This window comes from Taudactylus pleione, unplaced genomic scaffold (genome assembly GCF_031769625.1).
Source record: "Taudactylus pleione unplaced genomic scaffold, aTauple2 ptg000117l, whole genome shotgun sequence".
Classification (NCBI taxonomy): domain Eukaryota; kingdom Metazoa; phylum Chordata; class Amphibia; order Anura; family Myobatrachidae; genus Taudactylus; species Taudactylus pleione.
In genome coordinates this window covers 19,863,698-19,886,493 of record NW_028284519.1, presented here as the reverse complement: position 1 = coordinate 19,886,493, position 22,796 = coordinate 19,863,698, and the positions used below count along the sequence as shown (strand labels likewise).

Here is a 22,796-nt window from a genome sequence, read left to right as displayed (position 1 = left end):
CTGATCCCTCTTGAACAAGTAACAGTTATTATATTATTGACAGTAAAACTTTGTATTCTATGTGAATATACATTTCTATTTTATATATTCTTGTGTTTTCACTGTCCGAGTGATACAAATTGCTTTTATTGAAATAGCTATTAAATATTGTCTGGCCGAAAGCTCCTTTTTGCTTCTTTATCTAAGATATATGCTTTGATCAACCTCCATGTAGCTGCCAACCCAAAAGCATCAAATAAAGAAGTAAATAAAGCAATAAATACACATCTAAGGGGCCGATTCAATTAGCCACAGGTTCCGAACCCTGTTATTGCGGGTTACCGTGGTTACCATTACACGCATGTCGCCGGATATTTTCCTGAAGTACGCTCCTGATTTTGTTGCAATTTAATAAGGAACGACAAGTTATGGATGCTGTGCGTTTACTACCTGCCAGACCAGGGCGCGCAGTCAGTGAAGATCTGAATGTCAGTGCACTGCAGACCATTATGTGTTCTGTAGTCTGGAGGGGGCAGATCACTTACATTGTGCTGGATATACATTTCTCTTTATAACTGGAGAAAAATCTGAACTTGACCCGAAAATAAAAATATTTTTACACACTTTATACAAAAAGAGAACAATTTACTGGAATTGGGCTTAAACTCATGTATATCATAATCTTGTATACTGGCATTGCACATGTAGTAAGAACCTTTTCCTAAACCACTGGAGATGACATAGTGAAATAATACACTATCCTGCATTTCATTTACAATGTAACTCGTATAACAATCAGGGGAAGCGTCCTGTGTGCAGTGGTTCCATCCTCAATGGTGTCAATTTTCTTGCACTGAGGGGTAAATTTACTAAGAATTGTATTGTGGCAGAGTTTAAACATGGTTAGCATTGCTGGAATTGGTGAGAGCTTTTCAATATCAAATACTCAAATTTAATAAGAATTGTATTTGACAGAATCGTATTTTCCGATGGTGTATGCAATCGCGTTTTCTCCCCCACGCTGTGTCTGTCTGACTGCGGCCACACACTCCCGAACATGAAGCCTGCACAGATCAGTGTGATCTGACTAGTTAGGGGGGTTAATGCTTTAGCCGGGGACCCCGTAAAGTGTGTCCCCTGACTGTGGCATTACCTCTAAATATGGGTGACTCCCCCATCGTTTTCCCCCCATATTGCCCGAACCAGGACTCACTTTAAAAGGCAAGTGCTGGTTATGCTGTGGGAAGGGGGGGGGGGGGCTCATCCTGATTTTTTGTTTCTATTTTTAACACTGACACACAGATAGAGGCCTGCACGGATCTCATTGATCTGTGCAGTCTTCTGCAAAGACGCTACGAACAAGGTAATGTGTTTGAAAGTTTGTTATGACTCGAGTTTAGTGATTTTATGGACTTGTTTAAAAACACAATACTTGATAAATTCTCGTGTCACTAGGGAATGGGTCACCTGATGCCAGCAAAGGGGCGGAGAACTGTGCCAGTGACCCATTCCTTAGTGACACATATCCTAGAGGACACGTTGGTGTTACAGGCACCTGAGATATACAGAGCAGCAGCACAGCGCGTCTGGGACAATAGGAGTATCGGTGACTCAAGCACCTGTGTGCACTGAGCAGTCTGGCCATGGTCACGAGTGTGGAAAGGCAGGTGACATCATATCGTGCCCCCTAGAGAGAGTGGCGGTCACTGAGACCACTTACCCTGAATGGACATATGCACATGTTCCAGCAGTGATTATTATCTGAATAAAGGAGCACCGAGACTCCCTCACAGCAAACCACTGGTTAAGGTAACCTGCTTCACTAATGGGAGACAGAAGTTAAGTGGTGAACCATTACCCATATATCCTTAAGAGAGCGGGGATGCAATACATTTATGTAGGTCTTTCCAACTAACAATGACTGCTTATTAAGCTACTAATCATACTGCCTGGCTGATACATGTTTTGACTGCTGGTGCTTATGGAACATGATTCAACTCATATAATAACCAGGATTTTTGGGACTTTTGAGTACTATTATATCAAGCGCTCTGACTGCGGCTAAAATTATTGCTGCTTTGCACAAATTTTTGGGTTTTATAAAAAAAAAACAAAAAAAAAACCCAAGACTTTCACCCTCAGTGCCTTTTCTACTACAACATCGCCACAAGCTGGACGTTATTAGAATATACGGAATTGGTATGATTTAACACCGGACGCAAGTCCAGCGGTTAGAATCCCGACAGCAGCTGCCCGACATGGGTGGAAGTCCCGATCGTCCCCAGCTAAGTATTTACTAACCTAACCTCCCCCCCTTAACCCTCCTCAGGGGTGCCTAACCCTAACCGTCCCCCCAGTGCCTAAACCTAACCCCCCCTTCCCCGCCGCCTAAACCTAAGTCCCCTGGGGGGGGTGCCTAACCCTCACTAACTCTAGCCTAACCCTAACCTCCCGGGGGGGTGCCTAACCTTAAGTCTCCCCCAGGACCCCTAAACCTAACCCTCCCCCCCCCCGTGGCTGCCTGCGCTCGGCATCACTTCGATCAGGATGCCGGGCGCCGGTCTCCCGGCGTCGGTAAAATGCCAGGCATCTAGATTTAGACGCCTGTCATTTAACCCTCGCCGGGATAAAGCAGTCGGGAAGCCGGCCATCAGGATTTCAGGCTTCCCGACTGCATACCGAATATACTAAAGCACGCTAATGGTATTTATGTCCTGTGGCCACAGGTTTCACGTATAATATATATTGCTTTAAGGTGTATGTGTGATAGCCGGCTTTTATACTCTATATTTTATATAATATTAATTCATTATTGATTTTTGCTAAATAAAATGTTTTGTTATAAATATATAAAGCTTCCTGACAGCGCACTTATTTTTTGTCTATTTTTGGTATTTTTTACAGGGGACCAGGCCCTGTTATAGAAGTGCAGCAGCAGGTTGCTGTTGAGAAAACACTAGCACCATATTTTTTCTATATTACAGAACTCAGTGTTACTACAGAACTCAGTGTTATTACAGAACTCAGTGTTATTACAGAACTCAGTGTTATTACAGAACTCAGTGTTATTACAGAACTCAGTGTTACTACAGAACTCAGTGTTACTACAGAACTCGGTGTTACTACAGAACTCAGTGTTACTACAGAACTCAGTGTTATTACAGAACTCAGTGTTATTACAGAACTCAGTGTTATTACAGAACTCAGTGTTACTACAGAACTCAGTGTTATTACAGAACTCAGTGTTATTACAGAACTCAGTGTTACTACAGAACTCAGTGTTACTACAGAACTCAGTGTTATTACAGAACTCAGTGTTATTACAGAACTCAGTGTTATTACAGAACTCAGTGTTATTACAGAACTCAGTGTTACTACAGAACTCAGTGTTATTACAGAACTCAGTGTTATTACAGAACTCAGTGTTACTACAGAACTCAGTGTTACTACAGAACTCAGTGTTACTACAGAACTCAGTGTTACTACAGAACTCAGTGTTACTACAGAACTCAGTGTTATTACAGAACTCAGTGTTATTACAGAACTCAGTGTTACTACAGAACTCAGTGTTATTACAGAACTCGGTGTTACTACAACACCGGTTGTTATTCCTAAACCGGATGTTATTTTCTAAACCATGTGTTCAGTAGGTTAAGAATACTTTGGAAAGTGTATATTAGTTATTTCCATATATACCTGGTGTTAGTGTGTGCCAGCAGGATTTATTATCTAGATTATTCCTGTGTTCCTCATCAACCACATGTACAGCATCCAGCTCCTGAATGATCGGCATTCCTCTAGGCTTCAGTGCTCCAGTGTCCACTTGTCTTTGCTCCTGCAGTTGGTCTCCATACAGTGACAGCTCATCACTGGGCATATTAAGTATGTTTAGCATAGGAAGCAAAGGTTGCACATTTTCATTATGTTCTGTGGTGAAGTCTTCTTTCTCCCATTCACCATCACTATCACTATGGTCACTGTCCGCGGATATCACTTCAATCTTTGGTCGATATACCTGTTACAAGGCAAGATGGGTCAGTAAATGTCATGTAATATAAATGAACTACATAATATAATATATTATGATAGGGAATACATACAGTGTAGTAATTAGTAATGCTATAAAAGAAATGAATGAATACTAAGATTATGCAGGATTATTTTGTGATGCCGGTGGTGATGTAAGAAGAAGTTGGATTTATTTGTATTTTGTGTTGCTGAGCACGTTATGTGCTGCAGTTACTGGTTCCCTGCATGTACGAATGCAGGGAACTGATCTGAATGTCGGAGGTGCTCCCATCATTATCGGCCCTCCTATAAATCAGAGAGTGCTGCAAAGTGGTGTTCTACGTAAAGTTATTAAACGGTCAGTGACACTGACTGTTTCATCCACTCTATCTTTCGATTTCGCCAGCTCAGGCTGACACTGCTGCAGCTCTGTCCAGGGATCCCTGGTTGTATATCTACAGTATGGTGTGTTTGTTTTGCTTGTAAATGAAGTCTTTGTTTTATTTTTCATTAAAGCCGTGGGCGTTCCTGGGGATATTTGACCAGCGCATGCGCAGACTCCCTGCAATGCCGGAATAGGTAGAGTGCAATTTGCCGGAGAGGTGAGGTAACACTCTCCCGCTTCGGCAAATGTTTTTTTCATACAGATGATCCCCTTATATATCTAGCCTCCTTGCGCATTAAACAGCCCTTCTAGTTGTGCCATGCCGTGGCGAGACTCAGTATTGCAGTTCTTCTGTTTGTGCCTTCAAATGCGTCTTATACGCAAAGCGATGCAAATAGGAGGCATAAGCGGCATCTTCTGATTAAAATTATATGCGGCATGCCTATATTCTATATAATAAAAAATGTGCCACATGTAATAAAGACGTCCAATCCAAAAATCCCCTCATTGTCATTGATCAGTTAAGCCATAACGGAGCGTAATATGTACCTTTCTAGGGCGCATCTCGTCCTCCAGAGCTAGAGACATCTCAGTAAGTTCTGCATCCTCCAAATCTGGCAAATCCTAAATAATAAACAGTTACAGGTAACCAAAACTATCCGTTCACATTTACACAGGATAAAGACGAAATCTGTAAAAGTATTAACTCTATAATAAACTAGATTACTTATATCCTGCTTCATGACTTTGAAATGAAGGTAGTCAACATGAATGCCTGATTTCCTCCAGTATCATTTAGCTTTGCAGACGCATTTCTAAAGGTAGAGGGTGAGTTTACAGTGCCAGAGTTGGGGAACTGGCAAAGCTTGAGAGTGATGGTTGAGCAGCAGAGCAAAGAGCAGAGATGACGGAAGAGTTGTAAATTGAGACAGCTTGGTCATATCAGAAGAGGGGCAGTGTTTAGAGCAGCAATATTGCGCTTGGTGAGCGTAACCTTTGGAGGTGGGGGAGGTGAATGTGGGAGGGAAAAGCTAAAGGAGAGTAAAGATGATGGGAAAAGAGAGGGAGGGGGAAATAAGTGAAATGATAGAAGTAGACCAGGTACAGCGAGAAACTGTTAGAGTGGGAGAGGGGCGAAGTCCATGGGTGAGGTCAAAAGAGAAGGTTAGGGAGAGCAGCTTGGAAGCAGCGGCATCCATGGGGTTGTGCAGTGGGATTTTGAAGTCCCCTAGGATGAGAGAGCAAAAGCCAGTGGAGAGGAAGTGGGGAAGTCAAAAGGAAAAGGAAGTGGGAGGAGAAACCAGAGATTGGTAAATGGCTGCTATACAAAATTTAATAGGGCAGAATAGGTGGATAGAGTGCGCCTCAAAAGAGGTACTCCCACACCATTACCTTGTTGGTCACCAGGACGAGGGGTGTGGGAAAGGGGGAGGTGCCCAACTGAGAGTAGCAGTAGGGAAAGTGGTATCAAACGGGAGAGACAAGGAGGTTGAGACAGTAAGTTATAAAATGGTCATGGATGAAGGCCAGGTTGTTACATACTGATTTATATGTCCTTGTGTGTACAATATTTAACATATACATATACTACAGATTAATTCTAACGGAGGTCATTATAAAAGAAGGAGTACAGAATTAATCATTGTGCACATTTGCCTGCAGGGTAAATGGACTGAATAAACTTAGAAATATGAATAATTTTAATCCACTATTGGGGTTCTCACCCTACAGACAGGAGGACACTAACAATTGAATTAAACACAATGATGCATGAAAAATCACTTTAAAGGATAAGGTCCCAAAACATGCAAATTACATATGTGAAAGTGCCACTTCTTCTCTTGGCATTTTAGCTTTAAGGCCGTGTGAGGAGCCTTCCACATGTTATAGGGGCAGTCAAAAGAGATATAATACATTCCTGTAAACACAAGATAACATGGCGTAAACCTGTAGTAACCCAATAACCCATTGCAAGCAGTCAACCATATTACTGACCAAGTGCAAATTGGTTACTTGATACTGGTTATTGCACTTGAACTCATATGCACCTAAGTTAATACATAAGTCTGAATGTTTACATACAACAGATAATACTGCAGAAAGGGTATATTTAAAGAAAGGTAATAAAAGAAATAAATAAGAAGATAAAACTTTGCACCTGGACAAGCCATGCTGCAATGCAAGGGGTCCAAATACAGTTATTGTTTTTACATGCATGATAAATACTGGCTGCTTTTGCATGTAGCCCACAAATGCTGGACATTTTTATTTTTACACAATGCAGATTTGAGTTAGGACACGCCGCTCTTAAATCTAAGGGGTAAGCATTCTTAAGCTTGTAAGACACCAAAAGTGGTGGTTCTGCCCATATCAACCAATCAGATTTTGTCTGTCATTTTATAGAATGCAATAGAGAAATGATAGCTAGGATCTGATTGGTTGCAACACCACTTTTCATTTTTAGTAATTTTAGTACATCTACCACTAAGGGCCTTATTCAATTAGCGGCGGAAACGGACGTTTTTCGCCAAAAAAAGGCGATATTTTAGCCAAAAAACAGGCGAAAACACAATTGGTAAAAAAAAACTGGAGAAAAGTTTTCTCCATTCCAGACCAGGCGAAAAAAAATGCTAAATCGCTATTTCTGGCTAAAAATGTGTGGATTTCTTTCAGAACTCTTTGGACACCCCCCCTAATGATAAATTACCCCGCAAAAAAATTGTAAGTTGCGCACTTTATCAAGAAACGTCTGCGCAAATTTTAGGTAAAACATTTTTTTTTTTTAAATGTTGAAAATGGTTTTAATGTATTTGGTCTGATTTTTCAGGTGGCGGTATGGATGTGTGAAGTGTTTTAAGCATCGCACGAGGTCGCAACAGGCGTTTTGTTATGGTTTTTAAAATTGCATTTTTACGACACAAAAATATACTTGCACCCATTTTAACGTACCCCCAATTTACGTGGAACAATAATTTCCTGACAAAAGGGGGCACAGTTATTTGCTCCCTGTTCAGAATCATCCCCACAGATAATAAAGGGGACTGTAGTCATTTATATACGGCAATGGATAAAGCACATTTACTATGATGTCAGTTTCACCTACATCAATATACAGTTTCTGTGTGACCTTCAGAGGGACAGTTTCTACATCTTCTGCATCCACCACTCCAGTGGTTAGAGAACCTTCCTTGCTCATCTCCTCTTGTGACTCTACAGACAAGTGATAATGAGATCAGATAACAGGTACTGTAGCAAATGGAAACATATAAAGGGGGGGGGGGGAGAGAGTATTTCATGGTAATACCACACTTGCCTACTTTAGATAAAGCATTTCAGGGAGATTGTGAAAGCAACACCTGAGCGCGGCGGTAAAGTGGGCGTGTACTGCTAGTCTTATTTTACAGGGTTGCATAAAATTGGATTTTAAAAAAAAATAAATAACAGATTTATATGATTTAAATCAGTTTTTTTGGATTTAAATAGGATTTTTTAATAAAAATTTTTTTTTTACATAAACGTTTTAAACTCTTAAACGTTTATTTTAAAAAAAATTAATAAAAAACCCTATTTAAATCAAATAAATCAGTTTTTGATTTAAAAAAAAAAATCAAATTTTATGCAACCCTGCTTGCTACATCTGAGAGGCGTGTTATAAAATTGATTTACATCCAAATGTAAACGAGCCCAAAAGCAGCTAGTAAGATCTATTTGTTAATGAAAACACACTAATACTCTTCAGAAAGTGCATGTAGCCATAGAGAAAACCAAAAGGCAAAACCTCCCTGCTCTTGACTTTGAAATGATTGCCACTTTAAAGCAGACTTGCCAGAATCTCGTGTATGCTTGCAAGTTGCTGGTTATTTTATTTCCCCCATATTCTGTATTGCCTTATAATAACCAATGCAGGGTAATTATACTAATGATCCCATTTGAATGTATATATCTCTGTTTTTTTAATATAACAGCTTCATAATGGGGGTAAGGTGCAATCAGGGAAATTGATAGACTTTTTCCGGGAGACAGGAAGATTGCTACTATTTCAGGGAGTCTCCCTGACAATGAGGGAGAGTTGGCAAGTATGGGTAATACCCCTATAGTACAAGTAAAGTGCATTGAATATACTGACACCAGTTTTAATTGCACAGTTCTAGCACAAATCATTGTACAAATACAGGAATTTGCAGCATACAATATTACATTTTCCTTATACAGAATATGGGGGAAATAAAATAGCCAGCAACTTGCAAGCATACGCGAGATTCTGGCAAGTCTGCTTTAAAGTGGCAATCATTTCAAAGTCAAGACCAGGGAGGTTTTGCCTTTTAAATGATTGCCACATGAAAACATTGGGAAGACTCGCTGGAATCTCGCTTATGCCTGCATGTCGTAGGATATTACATTTCCTTATATATGATTGTTTGATCCTGTGTGACCAAAATATTCAGTATTATTTAGTTTATAACCTAGTTTAAAATAATGTTAAATTGGTTTTTCCTATTCATAGTCACTTTGGTCACTAAACTGGGATAAAAGAGTTAAAGGCAACATTCACAAAACATCTATATAATTACATTTGCATTTTAATACATTTATTGATGATATATGCGTTATCTATCTTGTTTGCGTAAATCATAGATTTGGTAAAGTAACTGATGGCGCTAATTACCACTAATAGATTGTGCTGTAAATGTGAACTCTGAATTGCAGAAGTCGCTGGATGTGAAAATTGAGGTCATGTAGGAAGAATAGTACAAAGTATTAAAGAGAAGTAACCCAGACATTAGTACCTTGTGTTACTGCACCACTGGTGCTTGTAGGACGTGTTTCCATAGGCCATAATCTATCTTTATTCTGAACATTGTGATTCTCATTTTCTATAAATGTAGAGGATGCCTGCTCAGAGTGAGGAAATATCTCATCCTGCTTAGGCTCACCTGTGTCCCAGGTTGGTATAGGCGGACTCTCTGTAGTGTCCAAGCTGTCTTTGTTAGTGTAAAACTCCTCGCATGCCTCCATAGCCCCCTCAACAAACTTCTGGATCTTCTCCTGAGACTCCTCATTCCTGCAGAGTTTCTCCTGTTGCTCGGGAGCTGCATTACTCTCTGTGGACAGTTCTCCTAAACAATCATTCACAACATAATTCTTAATGCAGTTTTTTACATGGGCATAGATTGTATAAATAAAATAAACATATTCAAACATATGTAAAATGAAAAAATAAATATTAGACTAACATTCTCAGTGGTAGACACCCACCCCCCCCTTTTTTTGAGATTCTACTGGGCCTTACTTCCATTACAAAAATATCCAGGTTATACTGGGCAAAGCTGTAGCATGGAGATAATGCTCCCTGGAATATGTGACATCAAGACGTGACAAAGAGGGGGACAAGCCTCCGCCGGAACCAGGAAGTGAATCTCCCGGTGCATCCCAATATGCGCAGGGCAGTTCTGCGTCTGATCTGCAAACTGCAGGATACCATTCCAGGCACCCTGCAAGCCAAGTACAGGTGCCACAGGGCAGCGAAATTGCTGCTCTCTCGGCCTTGTGCACTGCATCATTAGTTATGGCCCTGATGCTAGTTATAATACCTTGTCAGAAAAAAAGAGTGCTCTTGAACAGTCTCATTCCTGGCGACAACATCGCTGGACTTCCATTTGTCACTATGTAATGTTGACTAGTGTGGCAATGACTCTATTGCATAAATAGTACTTGGAAACCTTCATGACTTTTAGCCACCCATTGGCAGCTTGAGTCAAGTTATGCCTGAAATCAGGGATGTGTGATCACTGTCTTTGTACCCACTAAGCAACAACATTCTATTGACAATAAAGACATCAGAAGCTTTGAAAATGTGTTATGATGCATAGTAATATATATATATACACATATATATACACACACACACACACAACTAGACTAGTGGGCTCGATGGCGTCCTCACAGGTTTTATTGTGGCCCCCAAGCTTCCCAGGAACCTCTCTTGAATAACGACACTTTTGGAATACTATTCAGACTACAAATAACAGGATTTGGTACTTACCGGTAAATCCATTTCTCCGATTCCACAGGGGACACTGGAGCATAGACAAAAGGGGATTAGATGGTGGTAGAGTAGAGCCTGGCACTTTAAATAATTTAGAATTGTGACTGACTCCTCCCCCTCTATGCCCCATCAGCCCTCCATGTCCCATCAGCCCAAGTTAAGAAACTGAGCCAAAGAAGAGACGGAGGACAACTGGAAAAACAAGAAGAAGTCCACAGATTGAACAAGACCGACTGAAGGAGAACAGAGGAACCCACTGCAGGGAACACATATAGTCACACAACACATAATACAAACAATTGCAATAGAACTAGAAGAGACCCAACAAAACGTCCAGTGTCCCCTGTGGAATCGGAGAAATATATTTACCGGTAAGTACCAAAATCCTGTTTTCTCCTTCATCCACTAGAGACACTGGAGCATAGACAATGGGATGTCCCAAAGTGAACTTCCCGGTGGGAAGCGCTGAGAACTTGCCGACCCCGCGGCCAACCGAAACAGGGACCGCCAAGAACCATAGGCACAAATGAAAAGCAAGAGCTGAGGACCTAGCGTCGTAGAGCACAGGAGACTCTTAGAACTCCTTGCCGGGCAGCCACAGATAATTACACCAACATACAGCATAAATTGAATGAAACAGGAAAACAGCTATCTAGTGTGCAACAGCAGACGTGAATTGTCTGAAACACCGTAATGTCAGCTGAAAACAGACCAACTCTAATCGTTGGTAGCAGAGAGCCCCAACAAGAATCCATAGGAGAAGGGCAGAAACACGAGAACAAACTCGAGAAAACCGTACCAGAACTTAAAAACAGGAAGATGCAACAGTCGCTGACAGTAGAATCCCAGCACTGCCGGGCATAAAAAATTATATATATCTATGCATATATACAGAACCAGAGCTGATCCTGTCCACAGACTTCTCTAACAGAGTATACAAGAAGGCCAAAGCCAAGTACAGAAAAGCTGACCAGGACTATTCTTGAGGTCCAAATAAATAGGGAGATTCAACCAGCGGAAGGGCTAAATAGTAGAAGTCCCTAACAAGTGGAGAACCCACTGGGCATGAAGTGGCATCGAGAGAGATTGAGACTATAACTACTTGCAGAAGTTCAGAAAGCAGAACAACCTATTCTGGAACAGAGGGATAAAACAGCAACTGGAACCCTTCAGCGAGCCCAGGCAAAGACCAGCCTCTGTCAACAGCGGAAAGAAACCACAACATAACACCCCAACCAACAGATGATTTTTAAACCTGATGAGATTGAGTATTCAGTACCAGCTTCCGGCCCAAACAAAGTATGAAAACAACCGGGATACTATAGCAGTTAAGACTCATGGATGCAACAGCCACCCCAGGAGAGCGAGCTACCAATATAGGGAAGCATTCTATACAGTGAGACTAGATCACTAGGAGGACAATCATGAAGGTACCTTTCAGCGTAATAAAGATAGCAACAGATACTGAACAGTAAAACCAAGCATGGCCTCCTGCGTGGAAGTTGCGATCCCAGGAACTGAAACTGTGATTGTCACTTAAATGCTGTAAACATGTGCACTAGCGCATAGATGCACCTGAGTCCAGAATGCAGCATAACCTCAACAGATTCTAGTATAATAGTGTAGCTAATCTCTATGCTGGAACTATGAACCCACACGCTAGGAAAACTCTAAGGTGGATAGCCAACTGACGTGAACTAGAACCAAAAAAGGGTCTGGTAGGACAACAGCCAGGGTGCGAAAGAGAGAATAATGGCTGTGTAATGTCAGGTTGCCTTATCAGTAGCATCTTTCGAGGCATTAGTTGGGTAAGCCTGCTTACCTGTTAATGGCCAGAAGCCCTCTGGACGCTACATAGAATGTCACTGACCTTTCTCATCTCACCACAAACCTGTCTCGTCAGGTATAAAGAGTAGCATCTGTGGTCTAAGAACCAATGCTCTACAGCTCAGACTTCAGCCTGGAGATGTTGCAGTAGAAAATACTGTAAACACTAGCAGAATAGTTAGTGGAGACATGTAGGTCATACAACAGGATCGCATTCTATGACTTTACCTGAGAGTGCTCCATTAGGGATGTGTATCCATATAGAGAATATACATATAAACAAAAAAACAAACGGTCTGCCTGAAAACTCTATGGACGAAAGATAGAGAGGCCAATCGTTACAGTACCTCCCCAAAGTGTCCTTACTCACCATCTTATAATGGTGAAGTGCTTAATATCTAAAGAGGCAGAATCACAGGATATTAACTAGACCCTGTACCGATGAGGTACACATAGAAATATTCCATATTTGACAATAGATCCCCATCAGTGACCCATGAAATTTATAGAGGTCACAACGAGAGGGATATAGAATACAACAATAATTTTGAATCGCCGGGAACTGCCCGCCAATATAATACAACCCAGGCCTGACCCTGGCTAACTTCATGGTAGGTGGCCCTCAGGTCTACAGACATAGTAGCTGTAACTGCAGACTGTAGAAACTGAACCAATTAAGCCCTGAGGATTGAATAGAAACTGTATTCCCACTGCTTGGAAGACATCCTGCTGAGTTAGCTGTGTTCAGTCTGCAACAAGTCAATATTATGGAGATTAGGGTTTAAAAACGGTTTTATTATGAAACATTTATACGAAAAATTGGAATAATACCAATATACGTAAACGCAAATACAAATACCGACGGAGTAAGTCAGCCTCCTACACCAGGAGATCAGCATGCTTATATATTACTTAGAATACTGCATTCTTAGTGTCTTATAAGTACCGGGTGCTGACCAAGTGCGCCACTGGAGCGAAATCACTGCACTTTTAAATAATAATATGCCCCCTGAAAAGGGTCGTTTCAGATATTAATTGACGGGGACAGTACTAGACTAGATCTTTGTCCAAGGTCGCGATGTGATAGCCCAAGACCTAAGAGATGAGAGGCAGAAGAGCCTGAGCTGAACCTGGACATCTAGTGCCCCAGGAGCACCTACGTAACTTGAAGCAGAGTTTTAGCAATGACTTAGGGAATTGTGACTATAACAAAGTAAGCTGCAGAAGATGACTCTAGTCTACAGAATCACCTAATCTATTGAACCCTGGACATTTAAAACCCAGCTCACAAAAATAGTATATATGCGAGCATAAGATTTAAATATATATGACTACCGCTCCTGGTAATCCCAGGCAGTCTCCCATCCGAGTACTAACCAAGCCTGAAGCTTTCGATATCAGACAGAAATGGGCCTGTTCACGGTGTGGCCGCAGACTACCTGGTGAGCCAAGATTGTGGATTTATAAGTATATATCAATTTCAATATATAGATTATATATATCTATATCTATAGATAGATATATATATATATATATATATATATATGTATATTGTGATAGAAGCACTGGTAAAGTGGTCAATGGCAGACACATTTGTCCTAGGTGTTTGGCCTATGTGTTCTAAAAAACCCCAGGAGAAGTGTGTTTTTTAAGCAGGCCAGAGTATCGGCTTTTGGAAGTGGATGAAGTGGATGTCAGAAAACAAGGACAGTAATGCGAGAATAACGATATGGTTCTTGGCATTACAAACCTTTAAATTTACGGTAGAACATAGGCCAGGAAGCCAGCTGGCCAATGCAGATGCTTTGTCACGTGTCCATTGTTTGGGGGCTCCGGTTGTTCCGCCCCACAGGCGGAAACAAAGGGGGGATATGTGATAGAAGCACTGGTAAAGTGGTCAATGGCAGGTACATTTGTCCTAGGTTTTTGGCCTATGTATTCTAAAAACCCCCAGGAGAAGTCTGTTTTGTAAGCAGACCAGAGTATCGGCTTTTGGAAAAGCAGGTTTGGATACTGGGGGTGTGGATGTGAGGAAAGGGAGGGCTCCATCAACAGGCCACTCCAGGTTTTGGGCCTTTCAGCCTGGTAGCAGGCTCATTAGGGCTTACAGCTGGAACTGGCTGATATAAGCGGTGTTCAGTTGTAGCTGAGTGTCTCACACCTGGGGAAGTAGACATGCAGGCTAGCATGTCCAGAGACACTGTTATGACAACCCTGTAAGTACTGTGCACGTGCTGTTGTTGACGGTGTGGGCAGTAGGCCCTACCGTCCTGGTAGTGAAGGTACCTACTGTTTAGTTATTGCCCAGACGGGCTAGGATTTTGGTTTCTGATTTGTTATATTCATTTGGCACAATAAAGACTGGCGCCGAACAGTTTGCACGAGAACCCCAGACTTGTGTCCTGTTTCTATGGCTGCTGTGTGTGTAAAGAGGGAGTCCATCTACCCCATGAGAGGGACCCTTATCCCAACTGTGTCACAAGTGGTGGTGAATGCGGGCAAACATATACTGAAATTGCAGCAAGGAAAAATTTTTGTTTAAAATTTAAAGGGACAGACGCCAATTCGTCAGTGTGGATATAAAGTTGTGTCCTTTGAAGTCCATAGAGGTGGCGTTCGCAGATGCTTAGGGAAGCCAGATTCTGCTTCCAACCTACACCCCAGGACAAAATGGAGGACATTGTTAAAGCCTTGCTCCAAGCTATGGCAGCTCAGGAGGAAATGAACAAACTGCAGCAGGAAGCTACCAGAGTTCAGCAGGAATCCACCAATGTGCAACTGTTGGCCTTGGAGACAGCCCAGAGGCAACAACAAGTCGCCATCGAGGAAATCCACCAGGCCTTAAAAGAGGTAGTACAACACTTGGTAGCCCGGACTGGAGATGCTTCCACTGACCCTCCAACCCACACTCGCTCTATAAGAGCCAGTCATTTTTTGCAGAAGATGACCTACAGTGATGACGTGGAGGCATATCTTACGGCGTTTGAGAGAACCACGGAAAGGGAGAGTTGGCCCAAGGAACAGTGGGCAAGTCTTGTGGCACTCTTCCTGTCTGGAGAACCACAAAAGGCCTTTTATGATTTATGCCTGGATGATGCCAAGGACTATGCAAAGTTAAAACGGGAGATCCTAACCCGCTTGGGAGTCACCTCATTTGTTCGGGCCCAACGAGTCCACCGCTGGAAGTTCCAAATGGAAAAACCTCCACGCTCACAGATGCATGACCTCGTCCATCTAACCACAAAATTCCTGCAGCCCGAGACGCTGACAGGACCACAGATTGTGGAAAGAGTCATGATGGACCGGTATCTACGATCGCTACCTGCATCTCTGCGCAAGTGGGTGAGCCATGCAGACCCTAAGTCCACAGACCAGCTAGTCGAACTGGGGGAGAGGTACGTGGCGGCTGAGGAACTGAGTCTGCCCCACCGAGCCCCAATGGTGCAATGGCGAACTCCCATCGGCACTGGTAAGACTGTTCCAGGGGAGAAGGGTGCTGGGCGATGGAATGTACCCAAGATTGAGGGTGAGGAACCTGGAGACAGGCCAGGAAGGTTCCTTCCCCGTAAAAGACTAGATTATCATGTGATTCAGTGTTTCCGATGTGGTGGCTTCGGCCATATTGCAGCTAATTGTCCACTTACCTCTGAACCTATGCAATGTGATACTGCTCATGTATACCGCAGGGGGTCTTTCTTTGCACAGCTAGCCTGTACTGCCGACCGGCGGGCTGAGACTGATAAGCACATGTGTGTACTTACTGTAGAAGGCAATCATGTAGAGGCTCTGTTAGATTCTGGTAGCCTGGTGACAATTGTGAAAGCTGAGCTGGTGAACCCCTTGAAGCGTAAGGGGAAAACTGTTGGTGTGACCTGCATCCATTGCGAAACTCGCTATTATATTACAGTAGAAGTGAACATCGAGACATCATGTGGTTCCCAGATAGTCTCTGTGGGTTTGGTACATGGCTTAATGTATGATGCAATATTGGGGAGAGACTTTGTTCACTTCTGGAAGTTGTAGGAAAGGCGATTTTGCACAGAGGTAAATCACCCTGACTCGTTTGAGAGGGTTACTGACGTAGTAGCAGAGTCAGAGATGTTCCCTTTTTCTAGTATGATTGGCGAACTAGAGAATGTGGGGCGTGATGGTGGCTCGCCAAGTAATGTGCCTCCCACTGAGGTGGGTAGTGTTGTTGAGCCAGTTGATCGTCTGCCTGATTTAGAGGTCAGAAGAGAGGTCTTTGCCGTGGAGCAGTTAAATGACCCTACTCTGGTAAAAGCCAGGGACAATGTCAAGGTGATCAATGGTAAACCCATAGACCCCGATAGTCCTTTGTCATATCCTCACATGGCAGTATGTCAGGATTTGTTGTGTCAGGTGACTAAGAAGGGGGAAGATATTGTGGAACAATTAATAGTTCCCAAAGCATACAGAAGAACAGTGTTAGATCTGGCCCATGGTCATATAATGGCAGGCCACCTAGAAGTAGAGAAAACAATTGGGAATTGTGCAGAGGTTTTTTTGGCCCGGGGTCCATAAAGAGGTATCTGACTATTGTGCATCCTGCCCTGAATGTCAGTATCATGCTGAAAGGCCACATTTCAAAAGTCCCCTGGTTCCACTACCCATTATTGAGGTTCCGTTTGAAAGAATAGCTATGGATCTGGTTGGGCCATTAATGAAATCTGCCTGGGGCCATCAGTTTATTCTGGTGCTAATGGATTACGCTACCAGGTACCCGGAAGCGATACCATTACGCAATACGTCAACCAAGACCATTGCTAGAGAGTTAGTCCATGTCTTTAGCAGGTTGGGAATACCTAAGGAGATCCTGACTGACCAAGGTACCCCATTTATGTAAAAAATCATGAAGGAGTTATGCCGCCTGTTTAAAATTGACCAATTAAGAACCTCTGTGTACCATCCCCAGACCAATGGGTTAGTGGAGAGGTTTAATAAAACTTTAAAACACATGCTAAGGAAAGTAGTGGACAAAGATGGTAGAGATTGGGATTACTTGTTATCTTATTTGCTGTTGGCCATAAGAGAGGTTCCCCAATCCTCCACAGGGTTTTCCCCTTTTGATTTATTGTACGGGAGACATCCAAGGGGGTTACTTGACATTGCCAAAGAGACATGGGAGGGGCAGTCCAGTCCGTATAAAACAGTTATTGAGCATGTTTCTCAAATGCAAGAAAGAATTGCTGCTGTGGTGCTGACAGTAAGAGAGCACTTGGAACAGGCCCAACAGGCACAGCAGAGGGTATACAACCGCAATGCTCGCTTGCGCAACTTTGCTCCTGGGGACAGAGTGTTGGTATTGGTTCCCACAGTAGAAAGTAAACTTTTGGCTAAATGGCAAGAACCCTTTGAAATCTTAGAAAAAGTGGGGCAGGTCAATTATAAAGTTTACCAGCCGGGGAAAAGAAAGCCAGAACAGATATACCATGTAAATCTTATAAAACCCTGGAAGGATAGAGCAGCACTGTCAGCCGTCCGAGCCCCTCCTGTAAACCCAGGGCCCATGGTACCCGAAGTGACAGTGGCAAAAACCCTGTCAGCCAGTCAACAGCAGGAAGTTAAGGTATATCTAATCAGAAATAGGGTGCTGTTTTCTGACCTCAGAAAAAACATAAAAACACTGCGCTCTGATAATTAAGTTGGGACATAGACGATAGCAAATAGATGTGTACAAGTATATTCTAAAAAATAGGCAATTTATTCCACCATAGCATAGGATAAACACATAAAAAAACTGTAATAGAACATATATATTAAATCACACTAACAGTATAGCGATTGATTGCAAGATAGAAGTTGATCAAGTTCCTAATCCGCACATAGATAGCGTTAACCATACAAATATATAGCGAACCAATTGGCAAAATAGTTCTGACCTACCAGAGAAAACCACGGTCATCAAACATGACATAATCACTGACCCAGGGGTTAAGGTTAACCTAAAGCCCTATAGGTTACCAGAAGCCCAAAGAGAACATTGTAAAACAAAATTTAATACTTTTAATTTGTTTCCGTTCTAAAAATAGTCATACATTACTAATTTGAGGTCAAGAAAAACTAAAATGATTTCAGAATGTTTTTACTAGCTATTTTTTGAGCTACACTACTTGCACTATACTGTATGTACATTAGTAATAGTCATAGTGAAAAGTTATTTTAAAATAATCTGATATTTTCTTGATAGAAAATAAATAACAGTCGTTTTAATTCAATCAATCACAAATAAGAACACAAAACGAAACAAACATACAGCATACGAAATAAATATACAGCATACGAAAGTACCATCTAATATAGTGGCCTATTCATGGGGGTGCTTTCTCTTTGCTTGTCGCTTGTACTCCTCTTCTGGGGCATCTCTTGACACTGTCCAACAGTAGTGATCACCTACCCTGATATCTTTGTTCCATTGCCGAAATGTCTTGGTGGAATCGCTCACTATGCTTGTCACTCAGTGCACCACAGTTATCTTGTGTGGGTAATCCCGTGAATCGCATATATTTGAATAGGTGAGGGGACAAATAACGGATTCATTTAATTGGGCCATTAGGCCCCGCCCCCTCTGCACGGAACGCAGATTGCTGGTAAGATTCTCTCCATTCTGCCCACTTCACTAGGAATACCCCTACATCGTCATAAATGGGCTATATCTCAGAACTCAGAGCTAACAGAGTTTTAAATATCATATTCATTCTTTGCATGCTGAAATCAATTAGAAGTAACTATTTTCACAACGGAAACATTTTCATTGTTGTACAGTGGAATCAGTGTCGAAAGAAATTAAAAATATGTTAGAGTTGGGTGTAATTGAAGAATCGCATAGTGAGTGGTCAAGTCCCATTGTGCTCATTCCAAAACCCGACGGGAGTGTGCGATTCTGGAATGACTTCCGGAAATTGAACAGTGTGTCATAGTTCGATGCTTACCCTATGCCTAGGGTGGACGAAGTAATTGAAAGGCTGGGGACATCCAGATATTTAACTAATCCTGACTTAACCAAAGGGTATTGGCAAGTGCCATTAACTGAGAACGCCAAAGAAAAGGCAGCTTTTTCTGCACCAGAGGGGTTGTTTCAATACAAGATGTTGCCCTTTGGGCTACATGGGGCACCTGCTACCTTTCAAAGAATGATGGACAGGATTCTAAGGCCCCATAGACAGTATGCTGCTGCTTATCTGGATGATGTGGTCATTCATAGTCCTGATTGGCAGTCTCACTTGCCCAGAGTACAAGCAGTGTTGGACTCCATCTATAAGGCAGGTTTGGCAGCCAACCCAAAAAAGTGTTGTCTGGGGATGGAAGAAGTAAAATATCTTGGGTACACCATTGGCAGAGGTTTGATAAAGCCACAGCTCAATAAGATTGAGGCAATCCAAAACTGGCCACGACCCCTGAATAAGAAGCAAGTGAGGGCCTTCTTAGGGATCACTGGGTATTATAGGAGGTTTATACCCAATTTTGCCACCATTGCAGTCCCACTGACTGACCCTACCAAAGGCAAACAGAAAGTCATGGTGGAATGGGGTCCTGAAGTAGAGAAGGCTTTCCAGGAGTTAAAAATAGCGTTGTGTACCCAACCAGTTCTGATGACCCCTGATTTTGACAGAGAGTTTGTTGTGCAAACCGATGCATCAGATGTAGGCATCGGAGCGGTCCTGTCCCAAAGCAAAGAGGGTGAAGAACACCCCATTTTCTTCTTAAGCCGGAAATTAATTGTACATGAAAGAAACTATGCTACGGTCGAGAAAGAAGCATTGGCCATAAAGTGGGCGTTAGACACTCTCAGGTACTACTTGGTGGGAAGAAAGTTCAGATTAATCACTGACCATGCCCCTCTGAAGCGGATGTCAGAAAACAAGGACAGTAATGCGAGAATAACGATATGGTTCTTGGCATTACAAACCTTTAAATTTACGGTAGAACATAGGCCAGGAAGCCAGCTGGCCAATGCAGATACTTTGTCACGTGTCCATTGTTTGGGGGCTGCGGTTGTTCCGCCCCACAGGCCGAAACAAAGGGGGGGAATATGTGATAGAAGCACTGATAAAGTGGTCACTGGCAGGTACATTTGTCCTAGGTTTTTGGCCTATGTGTTCTAAAAAACCCCAGGAGAAGTCTGTTTTGCAAGCAGACCAGAGTATCAGCTTTTGTAAAAGCCGGTTTGGGGGTGTGGATGTGAGGAGAGGGAGGGCTCCATCAACAGGCCACTCCAGGTTTTGGGCCTTTCAGCCTGGTAGCAGGCTCATTAGGGCTTACAGCTGGAACTGGCTGACATAAGCGGTGTTCAGTTGTAGCTGAGTGTTTCACACCTGGGGAAGTAGGCATGCAGGCTAGGATGTCCAGAGACACTATTATGACAACCCTGTAAGTACTGTGCACGTGCTGTTGTTGACGGTGTGGGCAGTAGGCCCTACTTTCCTGGCAGTGAGGGTACCTACTGTTTAGTTATTGCCCAGACGGGCTAGGATTTTGGTTTCTGATTTGTTATATTCATTTGGCACAATAAAGACTGGCGCCGACCAGTTTGTACGAGAACCCCAGACTTGTGTCCTGTTTCCACGGCCGCTGTGCGTGTAAAGAGGGAGTCCATCTACCCCAGGAGAGGGACCCCTAACCTGACTGTGTCACTAAATATATATATATATATATATATATATATTATATAGAGAGAGAGAGAGAGAGAGAGTTTTTTAGGGGTGCACTCACCAGACTTCAAACAAGAGTTCAAAAAGTCAGCTTTATTCCATAGAACGCTATTCCAACGTTTCGGTCCTCTTGAGACCTTTGTCAAGGTGTAATAATCAACTACATACAGCATCCTTAAGTACCCCTATACCCTCCCCCTACAAAATAACCAAACACATGTAAAAAACAAGACATGGACACATTTAACATTACACCAACCGACATCCCCGTAATGATAGCCTGCTTATCCACGGAATATAACACCGTAGCTTGCATCTCTCTGGGTCCAGCATAATTAGCCGCAACCAACAGTTGAGAGCTGCGGGCGGCGTCTCCATAACCCACATGGTTTGCGCATAGAGCTGACGTCACTCCCCGCGACCAGGGGCACATGACATCTTCAGCCAATCATAGTACCCCACACAACGTATCTCATAGCCCAGTGAGTAAATCCAAACGGAGATTATGTAACCTAGCAACCTAGTGTGTCATTAAACAATCCCCAAAACTCGTGGATGCATAAGTCAGACATTACTAAAAAGTATACATAGGGTATGTATAGCTGTCGATCACAGTATTTTTTTCTGAAACATAATCGGAACAAGCAAAATCTTTTAACAATGCAAACACATGTAAAATATGCACAAAACAAAACATGTATGAATGCAAGAACCGCAACAATTACCAATATTATTTGTCATAGGCACCAACTGTCGAAGAACCACTGTAGAAATATAAAAAATTAATTAAAAAAATTTGAAAAAATTGCATAGAAAATGAACAAAAAAAACTGATATCAATATCCACATTAGTTCCAAATCTTCCATAAGTTGTTATTGAATTATCGAAGTTCAGTTCACTCCTCCTAGTTATTCGAGGCCTATAGCACATCACATGATGATTTTCAGAGTGCACCCCTTATAGAAAGATGTTATAATGAATAGCTTCATTCAATCCTCTGGGCCAGATGGTGTCAAGTTTAAATATCCACATAGCTTCTTTACGTAGAAGTAGTTTTGCTCTATCACCTCCCCTTTGTAACGGTGGCATTCTATCGATAACCATACATCGTAGGGAGGAGAGTTGATGTTTACATTGTGCAAAATGACGGGCAACTGGTTTATTAGATACACCTGAATCTAATGCCAACCTTATGGTAGAGCGATGATTTGCAAATCATTCTCTGAACGGACGGATAGTTTTGCCAACATAAACCAAGGAGCATGGACAAATCAATATGTATACCACATAATCCAATGTACACGACAATCGATGTTTAATCATGATTTTCTGCCCATTATGGAGGTGTGTAAAATATGTACCAACATTCATGCTCCTACATGCGATACAGTTCAAGCATCGAAAGCACCCAGTTTTAGTGGCATTCAGCCAACTTTCCTTAGTCTTGTCCATCAGCATATTGGGGCGCATTAACATATCCCTCAGGTTGGGTCCCCTCCTATATGCAATGAGAGGTCTTTTTGGTAAAGCTTTATTCAAAGCGGGATCAGTCTTAACCAGTTCCCAGTTCTTCTGGATCGCTGCCCTAGTGGCATAACTTCCAGTGTCAAAGGTCGTCAAGAACACAAAATTTTTCTCGCCATTAGTGTTCTTCCGTGAATTGCCATCTTTATAGAGGCTGCGAGCTCTTAAAAGACATCTATTGATGACATTGGGATGATAGCCTCTATCTAGAAATCTCTTCTGCATTTCAAATAGCTGTACTTCCATTGTTTCAGGGTTTGAGTTGTTCCTCATAACCCTGATAAATTGGGATATAGGCAAACTTTCTTTCAGAGGCTTAGGGTGATAACTATTGTAGTCTAAAACAGTGTTCCGATC

At 42.3% G+C, this 22,796-nt stretch overlaps 1 protein-coding gene across 1 annotated transcript in view; it reads right to left on the bottom strand.

The window, feature by feature from the left end:
- The window catches only part of LOC148524685 (dynein axonemal assembly factor 1-like), a 59,562-nt gene that overhangs the window by 7,452 nt on the left and 29,314 nt on the right, over positions 1 to 22,796 (bottom strand). Inside the window, exons 8-11 of the mRNA XM_088471973.1 lie at positions 9,307 to 9,489; positions 7,476 to 7,582; positions 4,922 to 4,996; positions 3,676 to 3,994 (exon numbers count right to left, since the gene is read on the bottom strand). Of these exons, the coding sequence (XP_088328099.1) occupies positions 3,676 to 3,994; positions 4,922 to 4,996; positions 7,476 to 7,582; positions 9,307 to 9,489 (684 nt within the window). The remainder of the gene's footprint in view (positions 1 to 3,675; positions 3,995 to 4,921; positions 4,997 to 7,475; positions 7,583 to 9,306; positions 9,490 to 22,796) is intronic.